Raw genomic sequence first — 17,918 nt, 5'->3', positions numbered from 1 at the left:
AATAATAATAATAATAATGGATACTTTATTGATCCCCATGGGGAAATTACTTGTTTTTCTCTGCATTTGACCCATTCACTCAGTGAAGCAGTGGGCAGCCCACTAAGCAGGCGCCCGGGGAGCAGTGTGTAGGGACGGTACCTTGCTCAGGGGTACCTCAGGGTAGCCGTTAAGTGGATTCGAACCGCCGACCTTCCGATCATGGGGCGACCACTTTACTGACTAGTTTTTTTCCCCTTCCCATTTTTTGTTGCCAATGATATTTGTGGTGTGAATGTTTCATAATCAACAGGAGGCAGGTTCACCATAACCACACACATCCAGACTCAGACATCATGTTACACGATACAGTCCACGGTAGCTATATGCTCCAAGTGAAGCTGAAGAAAGCATCTTCGTGGTTCAGAGGTTTCTCAGCAGAGGAGGATTTAGCTGAAACAGCTGAAGTCACGTTTGGTTTTTACAACAATGACAACAAAAAAAACACCAGTTTTGCTAACAGATGTAGAATTTTGCTGGAGCACAGCTCTTTACAGTTTATGTTTATGAATTTCTAAATTAGTATAAAACATCAGAAACAAAGAAAAATCTTGTGCATAATATGGCAGAATCCTTTTTTTATGCGTCTTGCAAACATTAAAAATGACACCTCAGAAATAAAATCTCAAAAGAAATTTAAACAAAACTTTATTTAAACATTAGGAACACAAAGCAAACACTAAAACTAAACCTAAACAATGATCAAACAGAACAAGAGGATACTGAACCTTAACCATCATGAAATGTATGATCATGGTTTTCCTGGTACATTTTAATAATGAGGTGATAAACTTAACTATTGCAGAAAGCATGTTCAAAAGTTGATTAATTCTGAGATCAGAAACCTTAGCCCCTTTTTCCATTAGTACCTACTTGGATCAACTTGGCACAATTTGCCAAGGTTTTCCATCTGGTACCAGGTCACAGTACCTGGTATCAGGTACTGTGACCTGATTCTTTACAAATCCTATCATGTGAATTCATGGATTTTTTTTTCACATTCTGTCTCTCACAGTTGAAGTATACCTCTGGTGCAAATTACTGACCTCTGTCATCATTTTAAGTGGGGGAACTTGCACAATCGGTGGCTGACTAAATACTTTTTTGCCCCACTGTAAATCCCTGCTTCGAAATAAACTCTTTTTGTAGGTTTCATGTTGCGTATTGATTACACTGCGGGACGAGTGCTATGACAACAACCACTCACATTAGATAGTACCGGATTGTAGTGGAAAACCAGTCAAGTTGTGGGAAGTCGATCCAAGTAGCTACTAATTTCAAAACAGGCTTTTGAGTGTTTGGTTCCAAAACAGCTGATCAGAGTAGAGAAAGGAAGCCATCATTAATGGAGCTCCAATATCACAATTCACCATGGGAACAGGTAAATGAAGAGCAGTGCCTCCATATGTCAGTGCTGACCACGAGGCTAATTTACAAAAACAAAAATGGCAGGACCACTCACAGCTGTCCAACATTTTCTAAGCATGAAACTTTAATCAGTATGGATTTTCATGTGTCTCTTTGCGTGTCCGAGATGACTGAATCTTTTCTCACAAAAGCTACAGGAATACGGTTTCTCACCAGTGTGCCTTCTTACATGACGTTGCAACTCATAGTTCTCTCTGAATCCTTTCCCACAGGTGCTGCAAAGATGCGGCTTCTCACCTGTATGAATTTTTAAGTGATAATACAAATGTGCACGCCGACTGAATCTTTTCCCACAAACGGTACAGATATGGGGCTTCTCACCTGTGTGAATCCTTGCATGAGACTCAAGATGTGATTTATAGGAAAATCTTTTACCACAAGTGCTACAAGGATATGGTTTCTCACCTGTGTAACAGTTACCATGATTTTTCAAAGCTGATATCTGACGGAATTGTTTCCCACAGGTGCTACAAGAATACGGTTTCTCACCTGTGTGAATTCTGAGATGTGCATTCAGGTGACATTTAAACTGAAAATGTTTTCCACAGACGTCACATTTCAGAGACTTTTTCTTTGTGTCAGTTTTACTTTGATTCTCTGAAACAGCAGGGTTGTCTACTCTCTGACTGTGACTTCCGTTGCTGTGATGTCTCCTCTTCTTCAGCTCTGCATTTCTAGTTGATCCTGAGTCCACATGCTGGCTTGCTTTCTGATCTCGGCTCTCTGCTTCAGGAAAGCTGTGAGAAAGGAGATGCTCAACGTTTGTTTCTGATTCAGTGTGTGCACTTTCCTCATAAGCGGCTGTCACCATGAAGGCATCAGTCTCCTGCTTCAGTCCAAGCTGCTCTCCCTCCTGACTGCTGCACACTTCCTCCTGTTCCTCTTTAATCTGTGGAGGCTCTGGGTCCTCCTGGTCCAGACTGGAGTTCCTTTCTTGGATACAGACCTGTTGGTCTGTAAGAACCTCCTCCTTCTCAATGACATGTTGCTGTTGGAGGTCTGAAAAGACAAATGTAGGGGGTGGGGGTGACAGAAAAACAAACATTTGAGAAAATATGTTCTGATCTGAAACATTAACAGGTCTCTCCACAGTGAGAATGTGTCTCACATATACAAGTGAAATTTAAAGTGTACAAAATTTGACAAATTATTTGAGCACTGACGCAAGTTATCGTTTAGTTCTGGCACTCTTATTAGTAGAATGATCTCTTTCTGTTTACAATGTGAAAACTTTGTCACCGAGTGTTATAGTTTTAATGTGGAAAGGTCTTAATCTCGGGTAAGTAAGCAAGAGTTTCTCTGCATTTCTGTGTAAAGAAGTAAACAAATGAACCAATCACAAACAAGCTGTTTCTGATTGGTGGAGTCAGGTCAGACAACTATTTAAATGTGACTTAGTGACACACAGTCACACCTGTCCACCCAATAAAAGATGGGTGATCTTTTTGCTGAGTAATCTGACATTTTCGCCTCACACATAGTCTGTCTCACTCCCTTGGGCTGGAAGTGTATATATAGTGATTATGCTGTAATGGGATTGTAATATTATTTTATGCCATGTTAGACCCCTAATTAAAGATTGTGAATTATTATGTAGTTTTAGTTTGCATTATTCTCCTGAATTAGAAGAAGCTGATAACTATTGCATTTGTTAAACTGATTTGCATTACATTAGACTGCTGATTTATTGTGAATGAATGATATTGTTTTATGATGCATTATACTGCTGAGTTATAAGAAATACTGTTTGCAGAAAGTCATCGCCTTATTTGTCTGATTAGAAGAGAACAGAACATGCTGGAGTTTTCTGCCCCATCTCAGCAGGAGCAGAGAAACAGGGAGCCAAGGTCGTAGCTTAGGCGCTGTGTGAGAGAAAGAATGTGAATGTTTAGGCTTTTATGATAAGGTGGGAAAACCAGAGGCTATAAGAGTTTGATCAATGCTCCACCATTTTGAGATCTGAGGCTGTCTGTGTACGGTGTCCATCTCCCAAGCGTGTGATCATTAAAATCATCGTTTGACTCAACCCGGCCGGACCAGTGTTGTTATTGTGGTTTTTCCTCTTGAATCCATCCCCAATATTTGAATCCGTAACAGTGTGCTGCAAAGTGCACAAAAATCAAAGAATTTTGTGTTGAGGATAGGGCTGGGCGATATGGCCTAAAATTCATATCGTGATATAATTTGAAGCACGTGCAGTAACGATATATATCGCGATATATTCTTTTCTTCTGTATAACGTATTTTCCACACTATAAGCCACACTTAAAATCCTTTAATTTTCTCAAAAATCGAGAGTGTGCCTTATGTATGAATTCTGGTTGTGCTTACTGACCTCGAACCGATTTTGGCGTGCAGAAATCTGTTCAAAAATGTTTTAGTACAACTTTGGTAAGCCGCACTGCTTGATGGATTGTCAGAGCATTACGGCTGCTGTAGTGAGGAGCTTCGTGGAGTAATCTGGGTCCAAAACTCCGTCCACTTCAGGTCCCAAAGTCAAACGAATACTGAGAGTTAAAAACGGTCTAAATTCTTTCATCTTTAATAAAATCATCAGCGTTGTTGCTCTACCAGGTGTAACAATTAAGTTTAACATCCATGCATCCATGAAAACAGAATTTATTACATTTAACGGAGTTAGAAGTTAACAGGAAGTTAGCTCGTTAGATTCCACCTAAACATGTTGTGCTACGTGATTGCTACCGACACAGCTATGTTAGCATAACATTAGCACAGTGAAGCTGGAGGATGAACGCCAACTTTTTTCCACTCATTAAAATTTAACGTGAGGGATTCTGGTGGTCAGGGACAAATGCAATCGCATAGCAGGATGCTATACACGGGCCAAACATCAGTCAGGAGAACAACTGAGATTATTCATCCACAATACGAGGTTAGTTATTAATATACTGCAACAACATGGGAATAGAACAGCTGCGAGAGAATTCAACATTAATGAATCAATGTTACGGAAGTGGAGGAAGCGCAGTTTTTGGCTTTCCCCATATTTCAAAAGTGCTTCATCTCTTTGCTATGACTGTCGGTATAATTTGCAGATGATAATGATTTTAGCCGCTGCGATGCTTTCGACCAAAACAGGCACAGCTTGATGACATCATCAACATGCGCTATCGCGATAGAGCGATATAGTGAAAATCTCTATCGTTGGCCAAATTTATATCGTTTATATCGTATATCGTTTATATCGCCCACCCCTAGTTGAGGATTAGTCCAGTTACTCAGCGAATCGTTGCGGCCCTAGTATAGATCATGATAGTTAGAAAATTAATTTGGTCTCACAGGAAAAATCCTTAGTTTGTTTACCTTGAAGGTAGGGATCATTTTGTCTACAGTGATGCAAACTAATCACACAACACCATGATGCTGTGTGGAGTCTTACAAGGGACAAATCACAGGGCCCTCTTATTGAATCTGCATATGGTTCCTTTTTGTGAAATCTTTCAGGAGTTAGTTGATAAGTTGTCTTATCACAGCTATGCTGATGATACCCAGATTTATTTGACTATGTCATTATGTTTGTGTCCTAAAAATGTAAACAACACAACAAAAATTACCTCCAATTCATCCATTCTCTTCCACTTATCGGGGCTGTGGGAATTTGCAGCCTATCCCAGCTGCTATAGGGCAAGAGGCAGGGTCTTTTTCTCCAATTGATCTTTCTCATTACATTTAAGTAATCACTTCCTCCAAACCATCAACATGTCTTTTAGAACCCAGTTCTACAAGACTGCTTAAAGAAGTCCTAACATTAATTTGTGTTTCAATCTTAAATATGATCAGCCTATCACTACTAGTCGGTTATGTACCACGGGGCTTCAAATTAGCGGTAATTAAGCTGTTACTTAAAAACCCATATACTTCACCTAGCTGTCTTAACTAATTATAGGCTGATCTCCAACCCACTTTTAATCTAAAAAAAGTCTCAAAAGAGTAGTTGTAACAGCTTGCTGATCATCTGCAAAGGAATGGCTTATTTGAAGAGTTTCTGTCAGGTTTCAGAGCTCATTGCTGTACAGAAACAGCTTCAGTGAAGGTTACAAATGATCTTCTTATGGCCTCTGACAGTGGACTCATCTCTGTGCTTGTCCTGCTAGACTTTACTGCAGTGTTTGATCAATTAGAGCATGTTGCAAGTATTAAAGGTACTGCACTGTGGTGGTTTGGTTTAATAGACTCCAAGTTGTTCATGTAAATTGAGAGTCCTCTTTATACATTAAGGTTAATAATAGACTTCCACAGGGTTCCATGATAGAAAAATTGGATTTACATTATACATTCTTCACAATCCGACAAGTACAGTGCAACGGATGAAATCCTGTGCAACAGAGTTTATGTTGAATAAGGTTTTAGTTATTTATTATATTGAATTACCATGTTCTACCTTATTTTTATAAATTTTATATAACTTTTTGTTTCTGACACCGCAGAGAGTGCTCTTAATTTTGTTGTATGTTACAATGACAATAATGATATTCAGATTTTTATCCTTAGTTATGCTGCAATAGGTCAAGGCTGTGTTTCCTCTTTACTAACCTGTTTTACTCATTATGTTTTTATACAACTCACTGAATTGAATTCATATTCATTTCTGGCTCTCTTCCACAGCATGTCCTTGTCCTGTCTTCCTCCCCTCACCCCACCCAGTCGGAGCAGATGGCCGCCCCTCCCTAAGCCTGGATCTACAGGAGGTTTCTTCCTGTTAAAAGGGAGTTTCTCCTCCTCTCTCCACTCTTGCCAAAGTGCTTGCTCATAGGGGGTCATATGATTGTTGGGTTTTTCTCTGTAAGGTGCTTTTAGAGCCATACATATGGATTATATAGAGATCACGTTTAGTGCAAATCCTGTTGTCTTTTATTTTCTGTTATAATCATTGGGCGAGTTTGACTACAGTTTAACATTATTGTGAAATTTTGAGTTTAATTTTAAATAAATAAATAAATAAAGAAGAAAATTATTAATATAGCACCTTTCTGGACAGAGTCACGAAGTGCTACTGAGTCCACAGTTGTTAAACTTAGAGGGAGAAAGTTCCACAGTGGCAAAGCTCTATCACCCTTAGTTCTCATCCTTGTGTGTTGTATAGCAAGTAGGCCCTGATTAGGTCATCTCAGTGACCTGCTAGGGACATAGGGCTGTAGAAGATCAGAAATATGTGCTGGTACCATATGTGTTGGATCAAGGACACATCTAAAAAGTGCAGGAAACCAGCCCTCGACACCTGTGACTTAGAGGATCTGGTCAAAGCCTAGCTGCAGTGTTTTGCACAACCTGCAGACGATCCAGGGAAACTTTGCTTAGACACATAAACAACTGAATGTCATCACCATAACAGTGACAGAAAATGTCCTCAAAGGAGCCCATTATATGCTGGCAGGGGAGAAGATATATTTAACAATAAAGCACCCAAAACCAAATCTTGAGGGACGCCATAAGTAAGGGAGGTAGAGGATAACCTAAAATTAGAGACCACCACAGAAAAACCACAGGTGATGTAGATAGAACCACTCCAAGGCAGTTCTAGATACACCAACCCAATAGTTGAGCCTTTCAAGCAGGATGTGGTAGTAAACGGTGTCAAATGCCGACGTGAGGTCCAACATCAACAAAACAAAGCATTTTCCTGCATCGTTACTCATCAAAATGTTACTAGAGACCATAAGATAAGCTGTTTCCATGGAATGAACTCTACGAAAGCCAAACGGAAACCTATCAAAAATGCATTGTTTATCCAGAACTGTTATAAGTTGCTTAGTCACAACCCTTTCTAGAAACTTAGCAATTAATGGTAATTTAGAGATTGGCCTGTACATCATGAGGCATCATAGAGGATCAGATGGATAGCTAAACCAGGGGATCATACACCAAGACAGCCAGTACATCGTTGACACAAAGTGAGAACAGCAGGGCAGAGAAGAATAACACAAAATTAGAGTGGGACAAACTGCACCCGGCAGCGGCAGAGCCAAACACAGGCACCATCATACTGAAAGTCATGAAAGCGTTACTTCATGTTAAGCATTATCAGAAAAGACACTGAAAGGATAGAAGGATCACAGATGAACAGAACAATACAGGGTCACTGCATTTGCCGTGTTTAGTCAAAATACGATGAAGAAGTTGTAAATGGAAATATTTGGATCATCATCTTTTGTATTTGCATTTTTTTAACTAAAGATTATTGCAAAAAAAGAAATTCAGTTTTGCGTGAGTTACTTTTTAAACAGTGCTTCAAGTATGACACAGATACTAAATCTACTCCCATGACAAGTACTATATGAATAGAAATATGAAGTGAATGGATTGATTGGCCAGGAGCTGTTGGGTCAGCCTGTCATGTGACCGATTATGAGCAGGTCTATTTCACATTTATCCTATTTTTGCACATTTATTGATGGAGGCAGCACAGCCTGCTAAGAATGACTGAGCCTATTAACATCACTAACATGTGACACATTTAGACATCATACTTTGCTTCAGTCAACAGAAACTTTAACCACTGATTGCTTTCTTGCTTTTGCTGCAGATGTAAAGACATTAATTACAGCATTATTTGTAATGTGGACAGATTTTGTTCTGATGCTTTGGGGAGTCACTGTGTGTGTTCACTTTGAGGCTCTCATGGAGAATAAATGGAATAAACAGTTGGTGTGGACGCTCATCTTCATCAATGTTAGTCAGCAGACAGTTTTCACACTGTCTCATTAAGAGTGTGTGTGCTCTTCCTCAACTATCACCGTTTGCTCCTCTGAATTCATCACCAAAGTAACAGCTTCCTGCTCTCAGCTAACATCAGCTTAGAGAAATCCTGGAGAAGCTGATAAACTTTCAGATTTATCACCAATCAACTAAATACCGAAGAATCTGAGCTTGAACAGCACAGAGTTAAAAACATGTCCATACCTGTGATGTGTGAGTTTCTGTCGGGTTTCCGGCTGATATCCAGCAGTCTGTGCTGACGGTTGATCTCCTCCTCATACTGGACGATGGTTTTTTGAACCTCTGAGAAGATTTCTTCACAAACAGCAGTTAGTCTCTCCTTGATGAACTCTCTCAGATACTGAGCTGAACTCATCGCTGCTTCCGCTGAGCGGATCGATACCGACGTTTGTATCAGATCCACACTAACGTGATAGTTCTGTATCGAGGCTGCTAAATGTTAGCCGATTAACCCGAGTCCAGACAGATTTTTGTGAAGCGCTATTGAGGCGTTTGTTGATGACGTCAAGTCCCGGGAGCCGGTGTTGTGCCAAAAAGTGATTGTCTGCCAGAAACTGATTGCAGGTGTTCCAGATCTACTGGCGTTTAGATCAACTGGCGTTGGTCGAACAGATGTGTGGCAGTCTTGCGTTTCAGGAGCTGCTACCGACAAACCAGCAAAAAAACGCCAAATGTGTCATCTGTGACACTTGTGAGGTTGTCTCAAACACACTCCGTCAGTCTTGATGCTGTTGAACAACAAAATGTTTAAAAATGTGGCGAGTTTACCTGGTGATATCCTCATGCGCGACGCGATCGCGAAAACAGCAAACAAGTAACACCACGCCGATGTTGTTCACAGGACAGCAAGAGTAAACGATCGGGAGACTCTTGTCGTCGTTATCGTTCCCCTCGCACGGTTTATTTCTCCGAATTCAGCGTTTTTGCTTCACAACTACAGCGTGCTGTTTACTTTGTGCACTAACATGGAGTCGAGTCAACCAGCGCCACCTCTGGCCAAGTGCCACAGCCTACAGCCAGATCAACCTGTGACACACATCTGCACCACGTTTGAATTCGTGTCATGCACATTTGTACCTTTCAATTGTGTCTGTTTGTGCGTCATGCAAATAAACCTTTGGAAAGAATGAAATGATATCATATATTTATTATCAGCCTACATTTGTACAAAATGCCAAATGACATACACATAAGAATCACCATCCTGATATCAATACTTTTGCCCATACGAAAAATGTCGTGAACACACTAATATTTCACCAGTGTTGTAACATCACATGTCGTTAGCGTAGTCTGTCTGTGTCTGCCCTCTGCAAACAAACATGTTAGAGTTGGTTGTGATATACAGTCTGCATAAGTGTGGTCAATCTAATAAACATTTATAAGGAGATGGCAGTTACTGTGAATGTACAGCAGTTACACAGTGATTAGTAATAAACTGTCAGACAATGACTCTGACAATCTCATTCAATCTTGCAGATCGAATGCACCTTCTGTGGAAAGTGGTACCTCACGGTGTGTGTGGACTTCCCCTGTGCAGAAGGCGACTACAGATGTTGTGGGTGCTAAATAAACAGAAAAAATTGATCCCTGTTGTCTTTGCTTACTGATTGTTTTTAGTGTTGACAATCCACATTGCTGGCATTGCATCTTTCAACATGTTTGTGGGTAGATTTGGATGTACCAGGGGTAAGTGCAGCCACTCAGCCTCTACTCAATGTGATCATAGCAGCAGGTGCAGATGTGTCACAAGTTAATCTAGTAGTGGCCTATGGTCATGTGTTAGTGGTGGGAACAGTCATATCCACTCACTCTCACTGGCTGTTTATTACTAATCACTGTGTAACTGCTGTGAAATCACAGTAACTGCCGTCTCCTTACAAATCTTCATTAGATTAACCACACTTATACAGACTGTATATAACTCCAGCCATGTTGATGAATTGCCTATATTGGCTGGAAAAATTCATTTTCAGGGAAAAGACACAGACAGACGATGCTTACAGGATGTGATGTGACAACACTAATGAAATATTGATGTGTCATATTTGTCCAAGGTGTATTTCATTGTTATGGAAAAAGAGAATATTAAAATCATGATGACCAATTGGAGTGGTGATGTCTATGACTTTGTGTATATAATTTGGAATTTTGTACAAATGTAGGCTGATAATAAATACATGACATCATTTCATTCATTTCAAAGGTTTATTTGCATGACGCACAAACAGACACAATTGAAAGGTACAAATGTGCATGACACGAATTCAAACGTGGTGCAGATGTGTGTCACAGGTTGATCTGGCTGTAGGCTGTGGCACTTGGCCAGAGGTGGCGCTGGTTGACTCGACTCCATGTTAGTGCACAAAGTAAACAGCACGCTGTAGTTGTGAAGCAAAAACGCTGAATTCGGAGAAATAAACCGTGCGAGGGGAACGATAACGACGACAAGAGTCTCCCGATCGTTTACTCTTGCTGTCCTGTGAACAACATCGGCGTGGTGTTAATTGTTTGCTGTTTTCGCGATCGCGTCGCGCATGAGGATATCACCAGGTAAACTCGCCACATTTTTAAACATTTTGTTGTTCAACAGCATCAAGACTGACGGAGTGTGTTTGAGATAACCTCACAAGTGTCACAGATGACACATTTGGCTTTTTTTTTGCTGGTTTGTCAGTAGCAGCTCCTGAAACGCAAGACTGCCACACATCTGTTCGACCAACGCCAGTTGATCTAAACGCCAGTAGATCTGGAACACCGTCCGCGGGAGCGCGCGCAGCTGCTTAAAGCTGCAGCGCCCGGATTACTTGCATTGCCAGCTACTTCCGTGCAACTGATATAACGTGGGGGGGAACCAACACATTTATGCCTTTGTTATTAGGCAAAGGTATGCATTTATGGAGCTTTAACGTTTCTTGTAACCGAATTATGACGCTTATCAGAAGGTTGCTTTCAGTGTGTAGCGCAGTCACGAATGACTACACGCATCACGATGGAATAATTAATGCCTACAGGTTTAGTATGTCTACTCTCGTTGTTCATATTTGTTATAAGACTGTCGAATAGTGGTTAAAACAATAAAGACCTATTGTGCCAGTATCACCATGACTCTTTCTTGTTTGTGCAGAATAACGACTGAGAACATGGCATTTTAGCGCTACCAAAAAGTGATTGTGGCCTATAACTTGTCACTGAAACAATATTTCGGCTTCAAACTTGTTGGATATATTCCAGAAGGGTTACATGTGATATATTAAATCCCAAACACTCTCCAAGAGCTGCTACCGCCCCAGCCTTCCTCTTTAGGAAGCTGGGTGACCTGTGTGATGGTCCAGTGGGTTCTTCTTGTGGAAAGTGAGCGACTCTTTCTGTTTGAATTATGAGAGCTATGAGACGTAACAGTAGGCGGAGCCTCTCCTTGTGACTAAGGAATTACTTTGGTTCTCATCCATCAGATCTTGTCTTTGTTAGAGCTGTGCGATGTGACCAAAATTTTATATTCTGATATAAGTATGTATCCCGACAATGATATAAATCACAAAAATGTAACATTTCTGTAAATTCTGTGAATCTCGGGCAACTCGACTTGCGTGAAGTGTTTCCAGCTGGAGTCGAGTGTTTTGACCGATGCACGAAGCTATACATTTTTAGACATAAGTTGAAACGGCCGCCATTTTCTTTTTCAGTATTTATTACATGGTGTGCTGCGGGGAAAAGCCTGTTCTAACGTTAATTTTTTTTTAGCACCTAACGGCTCTTTTTTGCTTCTCATCCATAAACACTGCATACTCTTTCACATGATTCATTTTATTTAGAAAAATCTCAACAGGATCTTCAGCTTTATTGTGAAAGGTTTATGTGGAAAATAAACAAGCGGAGCCACGCAATCATGGGATGTTGCCAATGACAATGTATAAAAGCAGTTGCTTGTCTGTCTGTAGTGTGGTTATTTTAAATATAAGAGAAAGAGAGAACTGTAAGAAAATAATATAGCCACTACAGTGACCATCAAAATGGTGAAAAACAATATTGCCGTAAACAGTTAGTTTTGCGACACAAAACAAACGATAGTGTAAAATGAAACGATAGATGTTTTTATATTTTCAGCCGATATATATCGTGTGAGTGTGTGTACAGTGTCCATGTCTGTTTGTCTCCACATTGGACGAGTGTCGAGTATGTGTATATGTGTGCATGAGGGGTGGAGGAATGCACGTTTGTGTCTGTGTCTATATGTCAGCTTGGGTCTTAGACTCCACCTCTCTGGGAACATCTCAGGCCCTCCAAGGTATGGAGGCCTATCTCCCCCCACCAGACTCCCTGCCGGTGGCTGATGCCCTCACACGTCGGTACGTTGGTGGTTCTCGGTGTCCAGGCTGGGTGCTCAGGTATGTACCCGATGTGGGCCTGGCACCCATGGCTCAGTTGGGCCCCTTCTAGGGGCTGGGGGGCCCTCGGGCCTCTGGGCCCGGGGCTAGGTCCGTTCTGGCATAGCTGGCACCTGGCAGAGCCCCGTTCGCTGTCACCCCCTGTGGCTTCTGCACCGTGTCTGCTGGGTGACCCCTCGTCTGGGGCTCTCCTCAGCTCTTTCCAGGACAGTGGCACAGTTGCCCCTCTGTTGGTCCTCCATTGGGCTCTTGCACTCTGGGGGCCTCTGGATGTCTGGGGCCTGGATCTCCTCCATGCCTGCTTCATGACCTGAGGAACAGGGCTGTGGCTCCCCACAACCTCTAGCAGATTGTTACATGGAGAAACCTTTTGAATACAAGCATGCCCGTCCACACATGTGTTCACAGACACAAACTACACTTTTCTTGGCTGCTACCTCGAAGCACACTGTGCACTGTTGGTCTTGCGTGCTGCACAATAACATTCAATATTTAATATTTACCGTTATCTACATTTATTTAGGTTATTGCAATGATGTTGTGTTTATTGTGTTGCTCTTTTTTATGCTTTTTTATGTTTTCTTTCCCCCCCCCCCCCCCCAAACAGGTGATCCAGGTGATTTTTTCCTCTTCTTTTTTAAATGTCCTCTCTCACTGCCCCTCTTCCCCTCTGTTTATCTTTCCCTCTCTTTCTTTCTTTCTCCCTTTCCTATAGAATAGAATAGAATAGAATGCCTTTATTGTCACTATACAGTAGGGCTGCCACAAACGATTATTTTGATAGTCGACTGGTCACCGATTAATTTTGCGATTAGTCGACTAATCAGATCATGTATCAATTGGACGTAAAACGTACAGCTTATTGCACCAGCAGCATCTGCTCTTATATAACTATCATTAGCTTTAAGTGTTTCAGGTCTGTGCTAACTAAAAATAAAGACAAGATGATAGTTTGTTAAATTTTAATGAAATTTGCAGATTGTTTCGGTGAAGTTTAATAAACTCCTTGCTGTCTAAAATGTAACAGGACACCGGAGTAAATTCTCGAGCATCTCACACTTCTGATGATCAGCTGTCTGCTTGACGTTTATTCAGCTGTGTAAAAACTATAACTTTAATCTCAGCCAAACAGGAACAAATAAAATACTAAAAAAAAGCCAAACAATAACATGTTTAAGTTATCTAAGTGACTTATATATCATGTTTAACCTGAGCAGCGAAAGACGGCGGTGGGTTTGAAAACGATTTGCCGGGAGTCCGGTGTTCTCACGGCTCTAGCTAGCCTTGCCCCCGGCTCGCTATCGAGCTAGTGGGTAACAGACATCTCTGAAAACGTCGGAGCACTTTTGAAAATATGCGGTGTCTTGATAAACTGAGCAGATATTTGAGGTTTGCGCTATGAATGGGCTGCGCTATGAATTCTGGGACAGAGCTACTTCTTCTTCTTCGGGGTTTAACGGCAGCTGGCATCCTTGTACATGCAGTGCTGCCATCTTCTGTTTCACTCTGTTATTACACTCTTAAATCCTACTACTCATTCCTGCGTCTTTTGGGATCTTACAAAGCTTCAAACGACGCGTCGACTATTAAATCAGTCGTCGACAATTTTAATAGTCGACGTAATCGTGGCAGCCCTACTATACAGTTGTACAATGAGATACAGAGCATCTCCTACTCAGTGTAAACATGCTGGGGGGGTACAATTCTGCAGCGCTATGTACATATGGACAGTATTAACAAAGGAAAAAACATATATACAGTGGGTCAAAAAAGTGTTTAGTCAGCCACCGATTGTGCAAGTTCCCCCACTTAAAATGATGACAGAGGTCAGTAATTTGCACCAGAGGTACACTTCAACTGTGAGAGACAGAATGTGAAAAAAAAAATCCATGAATCCACATGGTAGGATTTGTAAAGAATTTATTTGTAAATTAGGGTGGAAAATAAGTATTTGGTCACCTCAAACAAGGAAAATCTCTGGCTCTCACAGACCTGTAACGTCTTCTGTAAGAAGCTTTTCTGTCCCCCACTTGTTACCTGTATGAATGGCACCTGTTTGAACTCATCATCTGTATAAAAGACACCTGTCCACAGCCTCAAACAGTCAGACTCCAAACTCCGCCATGGCCAAGACCAAAGAGCTTTCGAAGGACACCAGGAAAAGTATTGTAGACCTGCACCAGACTGGGAAGAGTGAATCTACAATAGGCAAGCAGCTTGGTGTGAAAAAATCAACTGTGGGAGCAATCATCAGAAAATGGAAGACATACAAGACCACTGATAATCTCCCTCGATCTGGGGCTCCACGCAAGATCTCATCCCGTGGGGTCAAAATGATCACGAGAACGGTGAGCAAAGATCCCAGAACCACACGGGGGGACCTGGTGAATGACCTGCAGAGAGCTGGGACCAAAGTAACAAAGGTCACCATCAGTAACACACTACAACGGCAGGGAATCAAATCCCGCAGTGCCAGACGTGTTCCGCTGCTGAAGCCAGTGCATGTCCAGGCTCGTCTGAAGTTTGCCAGAGAGCACATGGATGATACAGCAGAGGATTGGGAGAATGTCATGTGGTCAGATGAAACCAAAGTAGAACTTTTTGGTATAAACTCAACTCGTCGTGTTTGGAGGACGAAGAATACTGAGTTGCATCCCAAGAACACCATACCTACTGTGAAGCATGGGGGTGGAAACATCATGCTATGGGGCTGTTTTTCTGCCAAGGGGACAGGACGACTGATCCGTGTTAAGGACAGAATGAATGGGGCCATGTATCGTGAGATTTTGAGCCAAAACCTCCTTCCATCAGTGAGAACTTTGAAGATGAAACGAGGCTGGGTCTTCCAACATGACAATGATCCAAAACACACCGCCCGGGCAACAAAGGAGTGGCTCCGTAAGAAGCATTTGAAAGTCCTGGAGTGGCCTAGCCAGTCTCCAGACCTCAACCCCATAGAAAATCTGTGGCGGGAGTTGAAAGTCCGTGTTGCTCGGCGACAGCCCCAAAACATCACTGCTCTCGAGAAGATCTGCATGGAGGAATGGGCCAAAATACCAGCTACTGTGTGTGCAAACCTGGTAAAGACCTATAGTAAACGTTTGACCTCTGTTATTGCCAACAAAGGTTATGTTACAAAGTATTGAGTTGTATTTTTGTTATTGACCAAATACTTATTTTCCACCCTGATTTACGAATAAATTCTTTACAAATCCTACCATGTGAATTCATGGATTTTTTTTTCACATTCTGTCTCTCACAGTTGAAGTGTACCTCTGGTGCAAATTACTGACCTCTGTCATCATTTTAGGTGGGGGAACTTGCACAATCGGTGGCTGACTAAATACTTTTTTGCCACACTGTATATATAAAATGTACAATATACAAGACGTAAGTAATATGTAATAAATAGTGTTATGTATATACAGTTGAGTTATTGCACATAGAATTGGTATTGCACAGTGGTGGTCCATGTGGGAAGTTGGGGGGCTGTGTTATCTGTGCATGTGTGAGTTCAGGGTGGTTATCGCTTTGGGGAAGAAACTGTTTTTGAGTCTGTGGGTTTTTGTGTTGATGCACCTGTAGCGCTTCCCTGAGGGAAGCAGGCTGAACATGTTGAAGCCAGGGTGGGAGCTGTCCTTGATAATGTTTGCTGCTCTGGTGAGGCAGCGGGAGGAATAGATGTCCATCAGGGCGGCCGATGATCTTTTGTGCTGTCTTGACCACACTCTGAAGCCTCACTCTATCTGCTTTGGTGCAGCTGCCGTACCATACCGTGATGCAGTAGTATCCTTCTATACTTAACAGGCCGAGCAGCAAAGTCAGCTTCTTTGTCACATTTCTACTTTTTGTCCTCCTCCTCTTCTTTCGTCCTCAACAACTGTGCAGTAAAAACTTCTGAACTTGGCACAATGATGAAGGGATGAGGCTTTATTTTCAAAATGAGGTACCACTGATTCTTTGGAAATTAGTCTAATCATTTAAGACGTTACTCACTCTCTCTCTCTCTCTCTCCAGACTGGCTCTCTGATGTACTCGCTCACTCCCAGTGAAAATCTGAACATTGTCTTCATCTAGGCCTCCAACTTTCCCTCATCCTACGCCTGCAACTAGTCCAGAATGCCGCAGCACATCTTTTAAGCGGCACCAGAAGACATGATCATATTACACCTGTCTTAGCCAACCTTCAATGGCTCCCCGTCAAATAACGTATCGTTTTTAAAATCCTTTTGTACACTTTTAAAATTTTAAATAACTTGGCGCCCAGCTACTTGATTGACCTCCTTGACCTATATACCCCTAAGAGAGCACTTAGATCCTCTAATCCAGGGCTGCCCAATCCCAGTCCTCGAGAGCTACTATCCTGCAGCTTTTAGATGCATCCCTACTCCAACACAGCTGAATCAAATGAATGGCTTGTTATCAGGCCTTTGCCAAACACGATGGCATGCTGAAGAGGTAATCAAACCATTTGATTCAGCTGTGTTGGAGTAGGGATGCATCTAAAAGCTGCAGGACGGTAGCTCTCGAGGACCGGGATTGGGCACCCCTGCTCTAATCAATCGCTCTTACAGCAACCAATGTCCCGACAGAAGACTAGGGAGGATTGTGCTGTTGCTGCAGCTAAACTTTGGAATAGCCTGCTGATTGATGTCTGTGCGTCGAAACAAATTAGACTTTAACTTCCACCCAGTTCACGCTTGTGCCCGCCACTTACCTCTAACAATTTTGTAATGATAACTGTATTTTCTTTGTTCTTCTATTGTTGTAATCCTGCAACACAGCAATTGTGTGAAGCAATTTGATGTTAAATGTGCTATAGAAATAAAATTGAAACTGAAATATATACTTTGAGACTTTGTAAGTGTTAGTGTGTCTATGTAGTCATTTCTACTGGAAGACCATATTCTGATCAGTGAATCCTAGTATCATTCTCTATAGGGCCATGTTTGTTTTCCAAACAAAAAAGAAGAAAGGTAAACTAGAACAACAATATGGAATGAGGCATGTTTATCCAAAAGGGTCAAAACATCAATTTCTGCATTTACAGTATATAAAACAACATCAGAAACAAGGTAAGTAAACAAACTTTATTTATACATTACCTTTCGCAGGTGAAAAACTACAAAGTCCTTTACAATAGAAACAGGCAATAAAAACATAAAACAACATACTTATAACATACGGCCTAAAACTATATGGCCTATGACTCCAAGAACACCGTCCCCAATGTTAAACATTGAGGTGGAAACATTGTGCTTTGGGGGTGTTTTTCTGCCAGGGGGACAGGACAACTGCACCGCATTGAAGAGAGGATGGAAAAGG

General features: G+C 41.6%; 1 protein-coding gene across 5 annotated transcripts; it reads right to left on the bottom strand.

Annotated features, from left to right (window-relative positions):
- Positions 1-14: 14 nt before the first annotated feature.
- Positions 15-9,639, bottom strand: LOC146674027 (uncharacterized). Of its 5 annotated transcripts, none has more exons than XM_085393528.1 (3): positions 8,974-9,635; positions 8,389-8,847; positions 15-2,466 (listed from the first exon to the last, which is right to left on the bottom strand). In XM_085393528.1, the coding sequence occupies exons 2-3, from the start codon at positions 8,558-8,560 to the stop codon at positions 1,532-1,534; spliced, it is 1,107 nt and encodes a 368-aa protein (XP_085249654.1). In that variant the 5' UTR covers positions 8,561-8,847; positions 8,974-9,635; the 3' UTR covers positions 15-1,531. The 5 variants fall into 5 exon arrangements, with proteins under 5 accessions (XP_085249654.1, XP_085249663.1, XP_085249647.1 ...); XM_085393537.1 differs by having other exon boundaries at positions 8,389-8,844; XM_085393553.1 differs by having other exon boundaries at positions 2,069-2,204; positions 2,276-2,466; positions 8,389-9,639.
- Between the last annotated feature and the right edge of the window lie 8,279 nt (positions 9,640-17,918).

This window comes from Rhamphochromis longiceps, linkage group LG3 (assembly GCF_057381845.1).
Source record: "Rhamphochromis longiceps isolate RC_006_pf linkage group LG3, R_longiceps_female_GT1.1, whole genome shotgun sequence".
NCBI classification, from domain to species: Eukaryota; Metazoa; Chordata; class Actinopteri; order Cichliformes; family Cichlidae; genus Rhamphochromis; species Rhamphochromis longiceps.
Note: the sequence above shows the minus strand (reverse complement) of the source record. Positions and strands in the feature narration are given on the sequence as shown.